At 39.5% G+C, this 18,657-nt stretch overlaps 1 protein-coding gene across 4 annotated transcripts in view; it reads left to right on the top strand.

Annotated features, from left to right (window-relative positions):
- Positions 1-405: 405 nt before the first annotated feature.
- PHF21B (PHD finger protein 21B) overlaps positions 406-18,657 on the top strand; it is a 229,688-nt gene continuing 211,436 nt past the window's right edge. The window contains exons 1-3 of one of the 4 annotated variants that reach the window (XR_004647454.1): positions 406-818; positions 1,332-1,364; positions 1,649-1,714. Coding sequence is in view for 3 of the 4 variants with exons in the window: in XM_034783902.1 (XP_034639793.1) it covers positions 765-818; positions 1,332-1,364; positions 1,649-1,714 (153 nt within the window). In the remaining variant the exon portion in view is untranslated. Of the gene's footprint in view, positions 819-1,046; positions 1,070-1,331; positions 1,365-1,648; positions 1,715-18,657 lie in introns of those variants that run through there. The other 3 variants (XM_034783902.1, XM_034783920.1, XM_034783912.1) reach the window with 3 other exon arrangements.

Genomic DNA, 18,657 nt, shown 5'->3' with positions numbered 1-18,657 from the left:
CCAGGCCGGGCAAGAGCAGCCCCGCGGCCGCGGTGAGGGAGGCACCAGCAGCACTTGCCTTGCCCCGCAGCCCCACGCTTGCTTGGCACCCAGAGGCAGCGGGACGCGGGGTAGAGCCCGCCCCGCGCCCGGGAGTTCGCGCTGCCCTCTCTCTCCACCACTTACTTTGTTGTTCTCTTGCCCACCGCGGCGGCCGCGCGGCGCATGCGCCAGGCGAGGAGATTTCAGTCCCTTTTCCTCCCCCCCCCCTCCTTGCTCCATCCGGGCACCTCCGAATTAGCATTGACAGCCGTGGCACAACTTTTCCCGAGGCAAAGTGAAATCAAGGCGCGCACTCTGAGAAAATATAGTCCCTGCCGTTTTAAGTCTCCCTCGTCCCCACCGGAGGGGCGGGCGGGCTGCGGGAGGCGGTTACTCGGCTCCTGGGCGGAGCGGGGGCCGCCTGGGGCCCCGGTCGCAGCGTTGGCGGGAGGGCTGGGGCGGAGTCCCCCCCCTAGTTTGGCGGAAAGTGAGTGATGAGTCTGTGTCCCTAGCAAAGAGGCAAAGAACTTGCTGTGCAGCCTGAGTAGTTGTTTCTTTCGATTGTTGTTGTGGCTTTTTTTTTTAAATTGCTCTGCTCGGGGTGGGCTTGTCCGAGGGGGGGGTTGGTTTGTGGCTGCGGAGAAAAAACCAAACCCCCCCTCCCCGAGATTCGACGGAACAAAAACAAAAGAAACTTCGCCGGGCTCCGAAAGTGGCAGCAAAGTGCCGGGCAAGTTGCAGGGATGGAGCTACAGAGCTTGCAAGAGGCGTTAAAAGTGGAAATCCAGTGTCACCAGGTAACGCCGCGAGCCTGCGCGGCTGGCCCCGGGGTGCGCGAGCGGGCGGCTGGGGGGGGCGGGGGACCCGCAGGGAGCCAGCCTTGCATGCTGAGCGAGGAGCGTTTGCTTCTTGTCGCAGGGTCTATCGATCAGGGGAGGGGGGCTGGGAGTGAGAGTGAAGAGGGGGGAGGCTGGAGCTGAGCCTGGGGGAGCCGGCGAGAGCCCCCCCCTCCCCGGATCCCCCTTGGAATATCGAACACTTTGCAAAAGTAGTTTGGGAGACTGTTCGGCTGAGTTGTGTGTGTGTGTTGTGGAGAATCGGAGTTAACATTGCGGTTGGTGCTTGTGTGTGTTGGAGAGATTAGGACGAGACTTGAATATTTATGAGCTTTGCTTGAAACTGACTCGCAGTGTTTACTTGCCTCTTTGTTCCTTACCCCCCTCCTTCCCCCCCACACACATTTTTTTTTAAATCCATTAAACTTGAAACAGTTTCTAATTCCTCCTTTTTTTGGGGTGATTTTTTTATAGAAACTAGTTGCACAGATGAAGCAAGATCCACAGGTAAATGCAGATCCTTTTTTTCCTCTTCTTCAGTATTTTATCCCTGCTGTAATAAGCGCAGTTGTGCCGGGACAGCAGGATGAGAAACTTTATCAGTAAGAGATCTCATTTTGTAGTCTTCACTGAGCTTTTTGACTAAAGAGGGTGTTTATGTGTGTGTGCATGCTTTTGTACGGCGTTGATGAAACGGTTTTGCCTTTAAACAATGTCTAATCTCAAGTTTATTCATGACAGGGTTAGTTTACACTTTGCCTTTAATATGCATTTTATTGCCATTTTTGCAGAACGGTGATCTTAAGAAACAAATCCATGAAAGGCAATCAAGAATAGCAGCTCTTAATGAAAAACAAGTAAGGACTAGATCGATTCAGTTCTCTTTTTTTCCCTAATGCACTTTCTAAACATCCTAAAAGTGGCTGCGTTAGCTGAAAAATACCGAGAGCAGAGAATAAAACATCCATTTTCCTAAGTGTAAAGTGAGAAAATGTATATTTTCAAAACGAGATCCGTTTCTTAGCTCCCTTGCCTGGGGTGGGGGTTATAATAATAGTAAAAAGATAAGCAGTAGTTAAAACGTAAAAAAAAAAAATAATAAAAAAAATGAGGCGTCCATTTTGAGTTGGTCGACATGTTTTAGGAATATGGAAAAATCTCCTGTCTTGGGCTACTTTGTGCACTTCCATGCAATGTGCTGAGCAAGAGTTGGGAACAAGGAGGCTGGAGCCCATGTCGGAGCCATTTCTGGTGTCAATTGCAAAACTGATTTTTATTGATCACTTTTTTTTTTGCACTTGTCTTTCTCTTCCCTTGGTCTGATCTGACGTGTTAGCTTTGGATTTGAGTTCACTTAGGCACTTTCACTTTTTTAAAAATAACCTGTTCCAGTTATAGGAAAATCTGAGGAGGGGAAACAAAACAAAATAGAAACCTTCCTCTCTCTTCCCCCCTCAAAAAAACTTTTATTTTTTGTTTTTGTTTCAAGTGACCCCTGTGTATAGTGCAATGTTTGACACCTCCTCAGCCCCTAATCCTCTTTCAGGATGAAAGAAAGTTCTCTATTGTGAGTTTGTTTGGGTTAGATCAGCTGATGGCGAGGAGCTGTGATTGTTAGGTTTCAGCACCACGATCAGATGCCATTGAACGCTCCGCAGGGCCATGTTTCCCCTGCGCTTTGCAAACGCGGCACACACACACCGACCCACCCCCTTGACCCCCGCTCCTTCCACTTTCAGTACTTCTAATGCTTAAACCAAGCAGCGGCAGCAGCAGCTTGGAAAGCGAGTCCATGATCTGCCGGATTGAGTCCCCATAGCGAAGAACTTTCACCGTTCCACCTCCCCCCCCATTACATTCCCCCCCCACACACACACACACACTCTGCAGGATCATGCAGCTTTCCAAAAGCCCCTTTGGCAGCTAGATCCTGCTCCATCACCCCTCTCCTTTCCCCTGGCTGAATCGATCGCGATTCCTTCGGAATGCAGCAGCTCTTTCAGCACCAAAACTTGGAACAGCGCCTTTTTTTTTTCTATCGCAAGACAAAAAATCTTCCAACCTAGGAAAGAAACCTCGGGATTTGTAATATTCCTGGGGGGAAGAGAGGGAATTATTTGTGTGTGTGTGTGCGTGGAGTTGTGGTTAAAGTTGAAAAGTGATCCGTGCATATTTAATACGTGCTCATAGAATGCATGCATAGATGGTGGTGATTATATGCTACCCTTTTCCGCCCAGTTTATTGTAATCAGAATTTGTCAGCACTCTCAATTTGGTAGTGGAAGCTTCCATTTTGTGAAGAAGGGGTGTTGGTTTCTTCCTAACATGGAGAAAAGTCTGCAGAGTTTGAAGGTGGGGGATGGGGCCCCATTCATGCTGAACATTACCATTTTGATTGCTTTGATGCCATTTTTGGAGGGGGAGGGGATAGAATACCCTACTCAGCAGAGCACAAAGATGTTTAATCACTGTATAAAATCAAATCAGATACTTTATTTTTTAAAGCAAATCTGACACTACATGATAGCTAAGGGCTGTTAGTCCTTTTATGCTGTGTAAAACAGCAAGTTGTTGACTCTAATACTACTACACTGAGTAGAGATTTTTTTTTAAACAAGGTAACAGCCTTTACTGCAACAATGCATCTTTATGTGTTCTTTCTTCAATATGGAAATAGTTTTACTGGTTTTAAGTGGTATTTAGAACATACATTTGATCGTTTTTTCTCTATTGTAGCAACTATTTCAAGGCTGTTTAAATTTTTATGATGATAGTAAATGAGAAGCTATTTATTATGTGACATGCTGGAATTTAGATAAGGCAGAGCGAGACATCTGAAAATACAATTTGAACATTCTGATGCAGCTGGGTGTAGAATATTGTTATCAATCTTACACAACATTTTCTTTGAATCCCAAACTAACTTGTAAACAAGGGTTACATGATATCTTTTTAACTCCCACTACTCACCCTGTTTTCTAAAAATCCCTGTAAAGTGCAAAGTAATTAAAAATAAAAATCAGAAAACAGTAAATATTGGCCTAGTGATTGAAACTAGTATTTTTCTACAGAAGTGGACAGTATTATATTTCTTCTGCTTATTTTGACGTTCTATGCAACAAGGGCTTATAGATAGGGGCTAGTTGGTGATTTAGCATGCTGTTGCTCCAGACTGCCACCTCTGGAGGCTTGGTTTGAATCTTTCTTAGGTCACAAATGAAATGAGTTTGGAGAGCTCAGCCTTTGACCATGTCACAAAAATATCATGTAACTTTGCAGGTTTTGGTATGATTAGCAATTTCTCCTTAGAAAAAGTCCATCACTGAATTATCAGGTGCTACAGGGTATGATAGAGGTACCTTTAAAATTAGTGTAGTAGGTGTTTGACCAATCATGGATCTGTTATTGATTTCAGCCTCTTGCTTGCATGAGTACAACACCCCCTCTCTCCTGCTATACATTTAAAGAAACCTTATGTAGCTTGGAGGGACAGAAGTGATTGTTTCAATATATACTTTTGAAAACCGTGGGTTTTTAATTTCTTTTTAAATCAGTTGTAGATTTGTTTAATAATCTTGGTCTTTATTGTGCATGCACTAAATACAAGATATTAAGATTACATTTCAGTTAAAATGCACATGTGGATGATGAAAAAGATAGTAAAATGAATAGATCATTACACTAACTACAGCTGTTTACAAATATAACCATGGGGAGTAGTATTTTTCACTGCCCCAGTCATCAGTTTCCCTTCTGAGCCATTGGAATTATTGCAACTTTTACTTTTTTAAAAAATTAAAAATAAGAACACAGACAAAGTATCCGGACAGATTCACGCATTTGGGCATGGGCTCAAATGTGCTAAACATAGATTTATGCAAGAAATTAGATTTCAATTTACAACCAAATTAAATTCCTGTACAGTCATCCAGTATTTCTCCTACATTGTCAATGTACAGGAATATGGAAATAAATGTACTTTATAATATTTATTCGAAAATGTTGGGAAAATATTAAAGATGTTCTTTGGTTTTTTTTTAGTGTCACTTACATCAATACTTAAATTTACCTCGTGCTCAGAAAGGCAAAGTTAGACTTGTCTTACGTGTGTCTACCTACACATTTTGTACACTATAGTTTTGATGAATTGTAATACCATTTGAGAGTGGGTTACCTCTTCTTTAACGAGATATGATGTGTGAAGACTCCATTAGTTGGTCCAGTGGTTTTACACCGTGAATCCACATCACATGCAGAGCAGCAGTAACATTTTTATCTAAATTGTCAAGCAATAAGCATTTATATGTAAATAAAAGAGTAATCATAAGAACCAGGTTTGTTCTTTAAAAGGTTGAGGTACTTTGCTGCACATATTTTTGTGCATTCTGTTTGGCCATGAAGTCAGTATACTGTTTGTTTGTTTTTTTTTAAAGTTACTTCTTAATAATAACACTTAACTGATTAAAAAACAAAACAAAAACCCAAATCACAAGTTAAACTGTTTCTGACATAAGCATTGGGTGGTAAACCAGATCTTGGAAAATTAACAGTAAGGATGTGTAGACTGCTATATTTTCAACTGTGATGAACTCTGAATTCAAACAGCCTGTCCTGGAGCACAGCAATAAAAATATGTCTTCCTGAAAGACATTATGTATATGCCATTCACTTGTGCATTGCCTCATTTCTTTACCATAATTTACTATCTACATAGAAAATCAACGTTAGTTTCAAAGAGGCTGTCCAAAGGTGGGGTTATTGCTGGTTTGTCTTTTTGTAGTGCATACCTGAAATTAAATCATTGACTGTATTTTGCCATTGGTGACCCCTGTCAAAATATCTTCATAGGATGTGTTAGACTTTGTAAAATTAGTGTGCACTTCTTAAGCATGGGGAGTTTGTTGGAGACTCTTTCGTTCAAGATGTCTGCTTTACATATGTTGTGTCTGTCTTTCAGAGGGGTGTTTTTTGGTTTAGTGAAATCCAAGCTGGACTATGCCTGAAAATGGCAGCATTGTTTACACATGTTAAAGGGGAAATTATTGACATTTGCTAAAGCTCAGTATTTCATATGGTTGGGTACTTTCAAAATTGTTGAAATAAAATAGAGGTTACAAGTGTCAATGAAAACAGAGATAAGACCTGAATGGGGTTTCCAAATTAAGTAGAACCAAGGTCAAATTCTGCCGAGAGAGAGAGAGAGAGAGAGAGAACTCTAAATTTATTTTGGTGGCAGTAGTATCCATTTGGAATCATTTGGATCTAAGGGCCATATCCAATGCTCATTGAAGTCAATAGAGATTATTATTTATTTATTTGTATTGAAGTAGCACCTAGGAGCCCTAGTCATGGACCAAGAGCCCACTGTGCTAGGTGCTGTAAAAACAGAACAAAAAGACGGTGTCTGCCCCAGTATTCCCATTGGATCAGGCTCCAAATTGGTGATGAACCTTGAAGTGGAATTTTAAACTTTCCAATTATGCTTTGAGTCATTAAATGCAGACACAAGAAGTAATTTAAATGTGGGCTTGACTTTGCAGTCCTTCTGTACACAGAGCTTCTATTGACTTCACTGGGACTTCTGAACAAATGGAAAATCAAGTGAAGTTATTGGATCTAAGTGAAGATTAGTTCTGGGCTGGTAATTTAGAAAGCTATAGTTCCTCATGTTTTGCTACAATCAGCTAGTAATTTATTGGTTGCTTTGCTATCTGAGTAAAAAATGACAAATTTACCATCAGCTCCTTGGAGAGGAAATTTGGGAGTATAGTTTATATAAAGGCAATCCTAGCATTCTTCTTTATGCTTTCAATAAAGTTACATGAGATTAGATGCCCATATTGGGGGAGGGGAGGAAAGGTTGTAAAAAGCATTTTCACAGAGTTTGAAGCACAACACAAACATACTTGTGGCTTTCTGCTTTGCGTTTGATTTGCCCTTATAAAAACTACTGAAATTGCCAACCCTGAATGTAAACATAGTGCTGAAGGGGATTTTGATCAACATTTGCTTGGTGGCAGTCTGATTGGCAGGTGAAATGTGGTATTATTCTAGCATTTTTCTTTTACTGTACACTATTCTGTACATGTACAGTACTTCACTTGGCAGTGCTAAGGGTTGGAAAGTGAATGTAACGTTCATTCTAACCATTTTAAAGAGTACACTTTGATATTTTAGCCACTTAAAACACCTGCTGTCAGAACAGTACAATTGATTTCAATTAACTTTGAATTTCTTCAATAAGATGACTCTTATAATAACTCCAGTAATCCCATGATGCCTCATTAGAGGAGCTGGCTATGATGATTATCCCTGTGATTTAGCAATTTTTTCCTTCTAATGCCTTTGTCTATTCAGAAAAAGGAATTATAGTAACAATACCTTTTTATTTCACATGTAGTCTTACGCTAAAGGTACTTGCTACCTGTTACATGTTGTGAAATATTTAATTGTACTGCAGCAAGCAGATATTTGTTCTTAAATATTTGATGCTTTGATAGCAAACATATCAGAGAAACTTTTGTTGTATGCGTGGAATGTATTTTGTAGGTATCCTGTGTCACAGAGTTAGAAAGTGTTATGTATGTATGCAGCGCTTATAGGCCACACTCCCCTCTCACTCTTTTCACAGAAGTTTAATTAGTGGTCCAGATCCTCAGCTCATCCAGATCGGTGTGGCTTCAATGGAGCTATGCCAATTTACTCCATTTGAGGATCTGGCCTGTTGACTTCAATGGGAAGTCTGCTTGCAGTGAGAAAGTAGAATATGGTCCTAAGTGTCTCTTTGTAGTATGAGACTAGGGAAATGGGTTTTGTAGGGTAATATGAAATCACATTTCCAGTGGGACAGTGCATCATTCTAAACACTTTTTTGTTCAAGTTGAGGAAGCCATTTCTCATCTCATTCCAGATTTGATTTTTTTCAGTTGAAAGCTACAAAGACGTAGAAAGGCACATTAATATAAAGTTACTTTTAATCTTTTCCTCTGTGCTTTCCTCTTTATGGTAAAGATAAAATATACACTGATTATAAAATGATACAGTTCCCCCCCGCCCCCCCCCCCCAAAACTGAGGCATCAACACAGTTTCTAATCAATAGAGTTAAAGGGTAGAAGTTTGCAAATCAATAAGACAAGGCCATGGTAAATGGTGTATGTGTGACCATGATGTCAAAAAGGGGGCAATTTCTACATGCGTAGTCAACTGAAGCTAGCAAAGTATAAAAAAATGTGCTGCAAGTTAAGATAAGAACAAAGAAGAACAAAAAAAGAATTGGATTATTTGAAATGCAAATGTGTTTTTCTGCCATTAAAGTAAAGTCAGTTAGTTTAGCCTGACAGAATCATATTTGGTCTGCCTTTTCACCTCTCCTTGTTAAATCATCCTATGTACATTTTCCTTACGTATATCATATTTGAGGATTTCTTTTTTACTTAAGGTGGTACCACCTTATTGTTTGAAAATGCTCTTCTGAAGATAAAATGTACTTCCTTAAGCGCGCGCTCTCATTTTTTTTGAATCAGCTACTTATTGTTATGTAGTAGCAATTTCCAGAGTGTCATGAAATTGCTGATGCGGCTTAGTTCTAGTTACAACCTCTGACTCCTAATAGTAAGCATCTATTGAAATCTAATATGTACTACTTTTTTTTTTTTTTTTGCACAGCACAAGCAGACTGTTTAATATACAAAGAAAAAGGAAAAAAAATATGAATCAGCATTTTTTTTAAACTCACAGAATAGTAAATGTGTGGCCCAAATTTAGGATAGAAATGGATGCACTTGGCTGCTGGAAAGTAAAACACAGAACTAGGCCTGAATGTGGCTGCAGTAAAATCAACACAAGAAGTAACTCTAGTGTAGCATTTTGTCTAAGAATTCTGTAGAAATGATCTGCAGTGCTGATCTGTGTGTTTGAGAAATGGTGCTCATTTTCAAAGTTGGGATTTAGTCCTAAGAGACTAGGTGTACAGGCTGTGGCAGGAAGAGCGTGTTTGCCTAAAAATGTGTCTGATTGCTTACATCTAATCAACAGAAGCATGTCACTGGGCTTGAAACAGAAAACAAATCTGTATAGTATATAGAACGTTTTTCTTTCCAGAACTATTTCTCTTGATAATGTTGTCCTTTCTTTACGAGGTACCTTATCTTGCATCCAAGGAGAAGGGGAGGAAAGGAAGAGACTTTTTGAGCTAACTCAGCTATTGATAACAGATTTTAAAGATTACAGAAAGTTAAAAAAAAAAAAAAATTGCATTTTGATTAACATGAGTCAAGTGAGAACATTGAAACCTTTGACATGCAACAGAGATTAACCTGCATTTTCTGTCATTTTCTATTTTCTGAAGCTCTTTGAATCAGCTAGGATTGCCTAAAGATTTATTGACGAATTGAAGCTTTTCTTAAGTATGAAAAAGATGAGACAAGATTCCTGTCTCTCAAATGTACAGATTCAAGTGTGTGTGTGTGTGTGTGTGTTGAAAGGTCTTTCTTTTTGATATCATTCAGGCAGAAAGCCAATATGCGCATGTAAATGAGCCTGAAAATGTAATTAAAAATATATACATACTGGTGACTGTGATACAGAATTTAATATGAGATGCAGGTTACAAAGTGACAAGTAGCATTTCCTATAATCAGTGATACTAACTGTGCTCTATGATTTATGCATTTCATGTGCTATTAAATGCACCACAGATAAATACTAGAATTATTTCTTAAAATATAATTTTTCAGCACAGTAAGCGAATGCAAAAAATATCTTGCTCCTTCTTCACCCTCTCTCCTCCCCGCCCACCACAACAAAAATCCCCACTATCAAGATGTTACTACAGAGAGGAGAAGAATTCTGTAGAAGGTCAGATAAAGGCCTCCCTGATAACATATCTTTGCCTGAAAGAAAATGTCACAAAATAGACTTATTGGTGTCGTTAATGCATTAAGATCAAGGAAGTTTTGGAAATTGTTAACATATGTCTACGAACCAACATACAGATGAAAAACTGGACAAATTGCCAGCAGAAAGGCATAAATAATCTTGGCCTCTTTTTCAGTGTCTGTAGCATAATATTGTTTTGCACATGAAAGGTAAGTTAAGAGACAGATGCCTCCCAGATTCCAAACTTAACAACAAAGACCCAGGCTCTTTTCCTTAAAGTATTCTCATCCCTTCTAAAAGTTAGGTCAGAGTGATGAGAAAGTAAAATGCCATTATAGAAATTGACAATTCCACTTTCCAGCTAATGGAGAAGCTACTTTTCAAAGGTTTATTTCTCATTAAACAGTAAAAGTGGAACCTAAATATGTTTCTGTAAACATCCCTGCAGCCCATAAATATATATAACCAAAGTCAGTCTGATTTATGTTATTTTGTTAACATTCTTTGCTGAGTAGGCTTGGATGGAGTACAATCTCTTCATATAGAGGATCTAATTATAAATACAAGGGACAGAACCAAATAAGCAGTCTTTAAAGGGAAAAGAGTCTGGCAGCTTTGTTTAAAGTGTCCTTTAATGAACTTCTTTAGCAGCTTGTATCTTAGCAACACATTTTATTACATACCAGTGCGGGAGAAGCAGTTTGCAGATGGAGTTGCACACAGTAATTTATTTCCCCCCTTTCTTCCCCTCCCCCCCACTTCTCTGTGGTGACTCAACTGGAATGTTCAGACTAGCTTTCTAACACTGATAGCTCACTCTAAATCCCTGATTGGTTCATTTGCATCTGTTCTGTTGTCTTAATTGATGAAAAAGGCATTTTACTATGTTAAATACATAGTGACTTTGCTTGCTCTTAGAAATAGATGCCGATATGACTATTTTGAATGGGCACAGTGTTTAAAATAAACACAAGTTTGCTTCTTGCAATCCACCTCCCTCCCACACTGTGCTTTCTTCTGTGTGCTAACTCATGTACAAGGCACTGACCAGTTTCTAGATTTGTTGATTATTTACTCTCAACTCCTAAATGGGGTTATTTTAATCTGTTCTTCGCTGTACTAAAATTGAATGGACTCTTACAGCAACAGGAACATTTATAATTTTTTTTTCTTCTTAATCAGAAACCTACCATTTTAAAATCTAAATACATCAAGAAATAACTGGAGTTGTAAAACCAATATAAAGCAGTCTGTTACTGTTCCCTTTTTTTGATAATCTGTAATCTTTAGTATTTTTTAGATAACAGTTCCTTTTGCTAATTATGGGCCAGATTCTACCAATTTGTCTTGAATATTCAACTCTGTGAGTAGTAGCTACATTGATTTCAGAGGGACTAATCAAGTAGTGAGGTACTACTCAACATGAGTAAGGGTGGCAGAATCTGGTTGTATAAGATTTAATTCTGTTTTAAAGTGGATGGGGGGAAAATGCATTTGATAAAAGTAAACACTATTCAACTAACTCAGAATCTGAACTCTAGAGTCAGATTTTAATCTAATCTGGTCAGGTGTAAATCCAGAGTAGCTCGATTGACTTCAAAGGAGAGACTTTGGATTTGCAGTGGTGTAACAGAGATCTGACTCTGGCCTGGTTATTTGGAGGGAGGACGAAAGGAACTAACAAATTAAGACAGAACCCTGGGAACCTAGAGAGGCATTTTGGCAAGTAGTACTAAAGATATTGGTCTTGGAGAAGCTTTTGTAAAATCTCAGCTGTAACAAACAAGTCAGAGCTAATATTCAAAAGATCCTATTAAACAAACCCATTTCACAAAGTCCATTGCTAGTCGCAAGAGGAGGATAAATCATTTATGAAAGCCCTGGAATTGTTTTTTTTTCTTCTTTCCTTCACATTTGTTTAACTGTAAATTCATTCCCAATCACTTGCAAATCCTTACATTCCATGAATCCGAAATTAAATACCGAACTTTCTTTTCAGACTAAATGATGCATGCATTTGACTCTATTTTTTCTCTGATGGGTTAGGGGTAGTTTATCTCTTGTCACCTTAGCATTTGAGATATCCCAGCCAAGTCAGTAGCGTAAAAGTAATCCATTCTACTTGAAAAAAAGATGTACAATACAATTGATGAGCAAGACAGAGATCCATCCCTCTTTTAAAATGCTATGATATTAGACCCTAGATAGTGGGATGTCCTCTGAATCCCAAAGCGATTTAAGTTGCCATGTGATTAACTTATTCTTTTCTTTTTGTGATTCAGTCCACTGTTTATTAACTTAAATTGGATTGAAAAAACTCTAAACTGTGGAATACATTAGGATCTTGCACAACTGCCAGGATTAATGATGACAGCCTGAACTGTTGAACAAGCGAAATCATGAAATTCACAATATTGTTAGACAAAAGGGGTTATGTGCTTTGTGGTAGTTGCATTGGCCTTAATAGAAAGGACCACCATTTTCTAGTACATTTCATATCCCACCATGAAGGATAACGTTTATTGAAAGTATAGCATTTTAAGCCTTGTCTCACTGTCATTATGTTTTTTCTGTTTCAGTGTCTGGAATATTCAAGCGATGTATAAAAGCAGGAGACTTAATATATGTAAAGAAACTCCCTCTGCAGATATTGTAGTATTGAAGAAGACAATGAAGCATTTAATTGTTTCTCCAAGATTCAGTACCTTAAAGAAACAATTAGAAACATGTGTATCTGGGATTTACCAAAACAAAACAACCATCTTGAATTTTTCTTCTCAATTCAATAAGACAAGACAATTTCTTGTTTCTAGAGGCACAAGCACTTCCAGAAACTTCTTTAAGTCTCTGAGCAATAGCATGGTAGCTCATTACAGAAGTACTTTGACTGGGGGAAACTTAAAGGAACTTCCATCCCAGATGAAGCAAAAGACTCATTTATAAACAATGAGTGCAGGAACAATAGAAAGCTGAGTGCATTCTGCATGAATAATATAACTGAGGGTTGTGAAAAGCCTGTGATTTTAGTATGCCAAACCCAGTGTAGGAGTGCAGTGTTCAGCTGATTTCCCCGCCCCCCTACTCCCCCCCCACTCAGGATTCATCCTGTCTCTCCCCCATGCGTATGCGCAAACATATGCATTCAGAGAATTAGCTATGATGAATAAAAGAGTGAAGTCATCAAACTACTGTGCAGGGATGTTGAGGGTTGAAATTATATTTGCAAAAATGAGGGAATTCAGGGCTGAGGCTGAAAATCTAGGCCAACACTCCAGCCTTAATGCTCATCTTATGTGTGGAGGAAAAGCCTAAGACATGATTTAAGACTAGAGTTTGAATGTCATTCTTTATTTTCAGCTTAGATAGTCTGACTTTCCTTGGCTTTGAGAGTTTAAATCAGAGTACTTACATGGGCTTTAATAGAAACTCTGAGTCCTTGACATCTCTAAAACGATAGTCATAGAATCATAGAATATCAGGGTTGGAAGAGACCTCAGGAGGTCATCTAGTCCAATCCCCTGCTCAAAGCAGGACCAATCCCCAATTAAATCATCCCAGCCAGGGCTTTGTCAAGCCTGACCTTAAAAACCTCTAAGGAAGGAGATTCCACCATCTCCCTAGGTAACCCATTCCAGTGCTTCACCACCCTCCTAGTGAAAAAGTTTTTCCCAATATCCAACATAATCCTCCCCCACTGCAACTTGAGTCCATTAGCCACTTTTATGTATGCATTCAAACATGCAGTGACACTTTAGGTGTCCCGGTTTGAAAATTTTGGCCATAGTTTTTTATCATTACATTTCCTTAATTATTATTTTTTAATGTAGTCCTCCGGGAAGGTACTGGATTGAAGCTCTTTGGGGCAGGGACCATCTTTTTGTTCTATGTTTGTACAGAACCTAGCACAATGGGGTCCTGGTCCATGACTGGGGCTCCTAGGTGCTGCCACAACATACATAATAATTAATATAATAATATTAAATTGAAAGTGCCAGTGGCTAAAGTTTACCCAGAGACAGGTTTACAGCATGAGCACTGGTAGAGCGAGGTTTGCCTAAAACTTCTCTTGGAGTCTGTCTATATTAGTAGAAAAATGTTGTTGTTTACAATGTGATAACTAACCTGTTATGGTGAACGTGTTGTCAAATGCTAGTGTAGATCGGGCAAGTTTGAGTTTTACCTTAATTATGCTGGTTGAGATAAATCCTACAGGTTCCACTATCTTATGTTTGCTATTGTGATAAAAAGAGACCTCTTTCCCTTTAAAGATGAGAATGTAGGTTTTTTTTTTTTTTTTTTTTTTTAAGCAGTTCAGTCCTTGGTGCCTCGTTGCTGCCAATTGTGATAGTTTTTGTATGATATGGATAGCTGTGTACTAGGAATTAGTCAGAATCCACTAACTCATTTCACATAGATCACCAAACATTTATCAGATAGTAACAACTTTAGGTTTGCTGACATTGATCTGATTCAAAGCAGTGACCAAGAGGTGGAGAGCTTCATATGTCATTACCAATTTCCTGACTCTTCTGTTCCTCCATTATATTTTTTAAAGTGGTATTTTCAAAAGGAAAAAAAGTACCTGGGCCTGGATCATCAACTTGTGTAAATCAGCATAGTTTCATTGTCTTCAATGGAGCTATGCCAGTTTATACCACCTGAGGATATGGACCAGGGGTATAAAAATTCCACCTAATTACACTTAAAGTCCCATTGACAAATTAACCCCATAGCAGCAGTAAGTATGGGCCAGCTCCTGAGACCATTTTTCAGTGTTTAAACTAGATTTACTCAGTCCTCACAAAAGCCTCTTTCCACTGATTCAATGTGAATTTGCTTGAGTAAGGACCTCAGGATTTGGTCTATACTTCGGGGTCATTTTCTAAATAGGAGGTTTTAAAAAGTGATCAGTAGTTATTTAAAACAAAAAAGTCCTGATAATAGGTGATTTAAATATTACCTTTCCACATATTTACTTGACAATTCACCATGGCTCTGAAAGAGCTGTTACAGGTTATGTATTCATTGCAAAGCTGCTCAGCCATTACAAATGATCATGTAAATACATAATTATAAAGTTTTTAAAATGCATAGTACTCATCAGATTGGGTAAATATGTGACCTGAGATTTATTCAAATGCGGATTCTTGACATGATAGACCTCTGAGTCATTAGGGTGCATTGGGTCATGGCCCACAGAGAGAATTTTTCCTTCCTAGGTCAGTGATCCATTAGGCAGTAACAGCTCCTTCCGAGTCATTACAGTATTATCAGTCTGGATGGCCTTGAAAGCAGCACTAAGTTTGAATCCATGAACTGAACATCTTCAGGAGATTTTTGTCTTTAAATGTTGGATGTGCAATAAGAGGGTCAAGTAACTTGTTTGTTTTTACATGCCCCCGCTTCCTTCAAAGGGAACAGTCAACATTCTAGATTAATGGCTTGCAATTCTTTTTAACATGGGGGCTTTGAGCTAGAGGAGTGCAAAAAGTTTTTAAATTCTATGGGCCAAATTCTGTCAAACATGAGAGATTTGGCATAGCCGCTCCCCCATGTATGTTTCAAGAAAAGCATAATTGTGCATCCATACCCTAGCTGGTGGTAGCTCCTTGCACAGTCCTCTATCCTCACCTCAGCCCTACCCAGGTTACTCCTGCTGGATTAGACGCATAAATGTTCTGTATCAGCGGCTGCTGTTGCTGGCTCAAGAGAGTACGTAGGTATGATGCAAACTACGCCCAAAACCAGACATCTAATGTACTGTGACCTGTTCTCCCAACTCCCTGAGCAAATTCCATCTCAGCACTGGAGTCAGGTACTTGGCAAGCAGTACATGGAGGAGCAACCTCTGAATCACACACACATTGGATCAGATCTCAGACACGATCTCTACAGGTTGGATTAAAGTCAGTGTTGGGACAACAAAGATGTCTCCGCATCCAGGCTGTCCACTCTGGGTAAATCCTGTCCCCACTGAAGACAAAGGAAGTTTTGCTATTGACTTAAATGGGGCCAGGATTTCACCCTCTGTTTGGGGTATGTTCTAAAATCCACTGAACTCAATGGAAAAATTCCCATTGACTTCATATAGGCCACAGTAACCCTGTTCAGCATTGGAGGAGTAACTATGGCTGGAATCAGGAATTGTGTACCTGTCCTCCATTACTTTGCATACATTTTTGGAGCGGACTGCCCCAAATACTGCTGTGAACTTATGCCTGTATTTGTATGGAGAGTTCAGCAGTTAATTCAGCAGCAGGTGCTTCTGGTGCATGTAAACCAGAATTTGTCTTTGTGTAGAGAAAAGGCGATATTCTACTCTGTTACACGGATGTAAATCTGGAGTATGGAAAAACTTGTCTTAAGCGAACACTGAAGGATCAGAAAAACTGACTGCTTAACAGAGGTGAGGCGCTAATAAAGGTGGAGCTGAATTCCATTTAGCTCAATAGAGTTTTTCCAGATTTACACAGAGCAAAATCTTGCTAAAAAAATACCAGGCAATGTTGGATGAGTGGAGTTTTAAAGTGATTCAAACTAGTAGTGTGATTACTGTCAAAATTACAGGCTTTTTTATTTCTTAAAGGGTAACATTCTTCATCTTATTTTAATTATGGGCTGTGAGGGTAGGTATGATTGATTTTTTTCTTTACAGGAGTGTCATTACTGGCTTTTCTGAATTCAAGGTCCATATTAAAACACTCAGTTAACCCCCTAGTTGGAGGTTAACAATGTCTGCTCGGAAGAGTAATTTTAAACCAAGTCATTTAATACAAAGTCACTTTTTAACTCTGAGTATGCATGAGCCAGTTTTCTTATCTCACCTGTACACCAAAATGAGATACAGAGCCTTTCTAGAGCAATGCATTAAAGAGACCCTCTCTTTCTTGTAGTCTTAGACAAGCATAAAGCAAAGATAAAGGGTCCTGGAGCTTTTATTGGAGTTATAAGTAAATAAATCATGATTGTTACCTCTACTGTCAGATCCAAGGGATGTTCACTGGTGATCCTATCCTTTGCCATGACTAAAGCTACATAGCAATATCTTCTGTGGATTTTAAGAGCTCGCTATCTCGTTATTGCAGGGTTTCTCACAGTACAAACAGGTATCTTTGGAAACAGCACTTCCTGTTAGTCGCTGATGGTAGGACTGGCCCCTAGCAGGCCCCCACTCTCCAGCTCTGGTCATGGTTACTGTTGACACTCCTCTGGAAGGGGGATTCCCACAGAAAATAGAACACCAGCCCCGGGCTAAAATATCTTTTCTTAGTAGTGTCTAGAGCAAGGGTAGGCAACCTATGGCACACGTGCCGATTTTCAGTGGCATTCTCACTGCCCGGGTCCTGGCCACCGGTCCGGGGGGCTCTGCATTTTAATTTAATTTTAAATGAAGCTTCTTAAACATTTTAAAAACCTTATTTACTTTACATAGTTATCTATTACAGACTTATAGAAAGAAACCTTCTAAAAATGTTAAAATAAAATAAATAAATTAATGGCAATGTCCTATCTCCTAGAACTGGAAGGGACCTTAAAGGTCATTGAGTCCAGCCCCTGCCTTCACTAGCAGGACCAAGTACTGATTTTGTACCAGATCCCTAAATGGCCCCCTCAAGGATTGAACTCATAACCCTGGGTTTAGTAGGCCAATGCTCAAACCACTGAGCTATCCCTTCCCCCAAAATGTATTACTGGCATGTGAAATCTTAAATTAGAGTGAATAATTGAAGACTTGGCACATCACTTCTGAAAGGTTGCCGACCCCTGGTCTAGAGGGCCAGTGTATGGTGTGTTTCCCATGGTTCTTCTATCATTAAGTGCTGGGCTGCACAGCCCATCTTCTCCATCCATACAGATCCTGGCACCATGGAGTGCCTCCTGTGGGGTTTGGGTGGGATAGGTGCCATGGAGGCATTTTAGGCCTATTCCATATGGGAAGGGGGAGATCCAGTCACAGAGGGTCCCCTCTATGAACAAATCCAAAGGTGAGGGGAGAATGGGAAAGGGCAGTTACTGCTATATTTTCAAATAGTATGTTAAGGACAAGGGGTGTCATTCAGTCCTGTGCAGAAGGGCAGTGCAAGACCTATGAACTACTTGTTCTAAGTCCTAACAATAAGAGGTGGGTAGGATTTAAGTGATGCACAGGCCTTGTGATGGGTGACTTTCACCCTAGGAGAACTTAACTTTCTTGTTGTTTTAAAGGAAGTCCTCTGGTTTCAGTTAATGGGTACTTTATAATCACTTGCTAGGCTTTAAGTCTCCTCTTCCATTGCATCCCAGAATCCTGGGTTCCATCCTGCAGCCATTACTTATCTGAGCAATGGCTGCAATATTAGTTTTCATGAATTTCACTAGCTTGCTTCCAATGGGATGCCAAGTTAAAGGGACACTTATCTGAGGCTTATGCTTAGGTTTACTGTAAAAATGCAACAACAATTTATTTTTATAATGGAAAAAAATCCCCTTCTTTTTGGATACCCAAAGCTTGCAACATTCTCCTAGTGCTGCATGAGAATGAGAAGATGAACCTGGCTTTGTAAACAAAAGCAAAACTCACAGGTCCAGATTCATTTTCTGTGCTGAGTGCAATGCTGAGAGTAAACAAACAGCATTCATGGTGAAAAATAAACTATCTCATAGTCGTAGAGGTTAATGCCAGAAGAAACTACCAGGTCATCTAGTCTGAACTCTTGCATATCACATAGCTTTATGTGTGCGTAATTCTACAGTACTGGTCCAGAAATACAGTCGTTGCTGTGTTGTAGGCTGCAGTGTCTTGAACCATTTCTGTAGAATATGGCAATATTTCGTTCTTTTTAAAAAAAAAAAATTTAAAGGAAGGCATATGCAGGCCAGCTTTTTTAGTCCACCAGTGCTCAGTACATTTCAAGAGTAATTGTAACTACCCATAATTGTCTC

The sequence above is a fragment of the Trachemys scripta genome, chromosome 1 (genome assembly GCF_013100865.1).
Source record: "Trachemys scripta elegans isolate TJP31775 chromosome 1, CAS_Tse_1.0, whole genome shotgun sequence".
Taxonomy (NCBI): Eukaryota; Metazoa; Chordata; order Testudines; family Emydidae; genus Trachemys; species Trachemys scripta.
Note: the sequence above shows the minus strand (reverse complement) of the source record. Positions and strands in the feature narration are given on the sequence as shown.